Source organism: Eurytemora carolleeae, unplaced genomic scaffold (assembly GCF_000591075.1).
Source record: "Eurytemora carolleeae unplaced genomic scaffold, Eaff_2.0 scaffold404, whole genome shotgun sequence".
Taxonomy (NCBI): domain Eukaryota; kingdom Metazoa; phylum Arthropoda; class Copepoda; order Calanoida; family Temoridae; genus Eurytemora; species Eurytemora carolleeae.
In genome coordinates this window covers 5,299-8,649 of record NW_019396431.1, presented here as the reverse complement: position 1 = coordinate 8,649, position 3,351 = coordinate 5,299, and the positions used below count along the sequence as shown (strand labels likewise).

Below are 3,351 nucleotides of genomic sequence, written 5' to 3'. Positions count from 1 at the left end.
TATCAATTATTTTCCTCTATATCAATTATTTTCCTCTATATCAATTATTTTCCTCTATATCAATTATTTTCCTCTGTATCAATTATTTTCCTCTGTATCAATTATTTTCCTCAGTATCAATTATTTTCCCCTATATCAATTATTTTCCTCTTATAAATTATTTTCCCCTATATCAATTATTTTCCTCTATATCAATTATTTTCCTCTATATCAAATATTTTTCTTCCTCTATATCATTTATTTTCCTCTATATTAATTATTTTCCTCTATATCAAATATTTTCCTTTATATCAATTATTTTCCTCTATATCAATTATTTTTCTCTATATCAATTATCTTCCTCTATATCAATTATTTTCCTCTTTATTAATTATTTTCCTCTATATCAATTATTTTCCTCTATATCAAATATTTTTCTTTATATCAATTATTTTTCTCTATGTCAATTATTTTTCTCTATTTCAATTATTTTTCTCTATTTCAATTATTTTCCTCTATTTCAATTATTTTCCTCTATATAAATTATTTTCCTCTATATTAATTATTTTCCTCTATATCAAATATTTTCCTTTATATCAATTATTTTCCTCTATATTAATTATTTTCCTCTGTATCAATTATTTTCCTCTGTATCAATTATTTTCCTCTGTATCAATTATTTTTCTCTATATCAATTATTTTTCTCTGTATCAATTATTTTCCTCTTTTTCAATTATTTTCCTCTATTTCAATTATTTTCCTCTATCAATTATTTTCCTCTATATCAATTATTTTCCTCTATATTAATTATTTTCCGCTATATCAATTATTTTCCTCTATATCAAATATTTTCCTTTATATCAATTATTTTTCCCAAATTAGCGATGAAAACCATTTTTTGTCACTTTGCACAATAATCCGTAAAATAAAGTTGAAAACATGAACTTGTAAAGGGAATAACAATACCAGTGAAGAGTGTAGGTTTAGTATAAGATTCTAGTGTTTAATTATAGTACCTGGATCCTGAGTTCTTCACACCAGTCCTGAGCTCGTCGGAGCTGAACCTTCAGAGATTTTCCCTGGGCACGGAGTTTATCACGCTTCTTCATTAATTGGGTCAACGAGGCCTGAGTAGTAAATATAGGTGTTAAATATTACAAACCGGGAAATGTAGAAATATGACCAAAGAACAAGATCTTTAATTTTTTTAGTAATAAAAGTTTTTTTCTCTACCCCCCTACCTGATGTTTCTTCTAGCACCATCCCCTGCTCTAGTAGAGCTTGTTCTGCAGTATCTCGGATACTGTCAACTAATGAACTTTCATCCTATTAAAGAAAATCATTATCATTTAAAAGACAACCAATTCTCCATCGTATGAGGTATAATGAGCAAGATCTAACTACNACCGGAAGTAACCATTTATAATCTATAAATTTTAAAATTGTCAGAAGACAGAAGAAGACTGGGTTAAAAACGTAAAATCTTGTGATATAAAATGTCAAATTAAAGAGAAGTGGTTAATTAACTGAAGTAAATTGACCTGCTGAGTAGAGGATATCCTTGGTGTTGTATTCTGCTTGTACTGGAAAATCCAGGCCGCCTGCCTACACAACAGAATTAGAACTGCTAATCCCTCGTCCCAAACTAAACATTCCCTTACACCATACCATACCATACCAAACTCCACCACGTCAAAACAAACCTGTTTCCTACTCCATAAGATTAGTTATATATCCCCACTCCCCAGTAGGTTATGATCGATTTAAAATTCCATTTGGCAGGGACAAATTAACAATTTTATTTCAGCCGCCAAGTTCTTCGTCTCCCAAAATTAATAAAGCAAATAGGGGATTCCGGATTAAATTAAATTTTCAAGAAAATATTTACCCCTATTTACCCCGTCTCAACTGTACTAAATGCATCCTTACTAACCTCAGATCCTCTTCCGTGGTTTGACTGTCTCCGTCCTGTGTCTCCACCTCTTTATTCTTTAATTCCAACTTCAATACCTTCACCTAAACAGTAAACAAAGGTTTAAAATAAACTTTCCTTAATTTCTCACTTAATTCGCTAATTGTACGCCAGCTTTTGTTTCATGAAACTTATAATGAAGTCACTTATTACCCAAATGTTTTCTCTCCTACATCTAGCCTGCTTTTATCCATTTATCCATTTATCCATTTATCCATTTATCCATTTATCCATTTATCCATCTATCCATCTATCCATTTATCCATTTATCCATTTATCCATTTATCCATTTATCCATTTATCCATTTATCCATTTATTTATTTATTTATATTCTTTCTTCAAAATTTCCATTTAAAAAAGAATAATCAGAAACCTTAGCATTAAACCCTTTACAGAGGGCTGATAAGATTTTAAAAAATACTTTAAACAATTATTGATACAACACAGGGGTCCTTATAATTCCATTTCTGTTCCCAAATGGGATCGGGGTTAAAAGTACATCTAGGGGCATGAAAGTACACTTTATATGTCATTGTGAACTTTGACAAGTTTTTGTTTACGCGTACTACACTTCAGAAATGTGTACTGTATTTGGAGTGTTAAAGATGTAAATATTATAAGAGATAAATTATGATATACAGAAAAATAAACACTCCCTTGCAGTAAACATTCTGCAGTATGGTATTTTTTCTACAACTTGACATTATAGTTCCAATTGTTTACAATAACAACATGGTTTATTTCTGCCCCTAATATCAATCAACATTTGGGATTGATCAGATGGAATTATATGGACCCGTGATACAATATTGAAATTTTTAAATATCTCAACAATACCTAGGCTGCGCAATCACAATTGAAAAAAGTATGACCTCAAGAATAAATGAATTGATAGAAACCTGTTTTTTGAACTTGGTACACTTCTGACAAATTTTACTGTTCTTCACAGCCAGCTTGGCATTCAGGTTTTCCACCTAGAATAGACAATATCCATGAGAGTTACGCTCAATTTTAAATATACAGAACAAGGTAAAATTTTAGCAATATTACTGGACGACTTTGCAACCTTGAAACTCAAGTAGTTTTTATCTCACAACAATGCGTGTGGAAATCAAAAATTGCTCGATTACATTTTGAATTTCAGGGTTTCTTTTCAAACTTACTTTATTTTCCTCTATATCAATTATTTTTCTCTATATCAATTATTTTCTCCTATATCAGTTATTTTCCTCTATATCAATTATTTTCCTCTATATCAATTATTTTCTCCTATATCAATTATTTTCCTCTATATCAATTATTTTCCCCTATATCAATTATTTTCCTCTATATCAATTATTTTCCTCTATATCAATTATTTTCCTCTGTATCAATTATTTTCCTCTGTATCAATTATTTT

At 29.5% G+C, this 3,351-nt stretch overlaps 1 protein-coding gene across 1 annotated transcript in view; it reads right to left on the bottom strand.

Annotated features, from left to right (window-relative positions):
- Positions 1–3,351, bottom strand: part of LOC111703208 (angiogenic factor with G patch and FHA domains 1) — a gene marked incomplete in the record, with an annotated part of 15,622 nt that overhangs the window by 11,072 nt on the left and 1,199 nt on the right. The window contains 4 exon segments of the mRNA XM_023475090.1: positions 1,221–1,305; positions 1,521–1,584; positions 1,913–1,995; positions 2,852–2,926. Of these exon segments, the coding sequence (XP_023330858.1) occupies positions 1,221–1,305; positions 1,521–1,584; positions 1,913–1,995; positions 2,852–2,926 (307 nt within the window).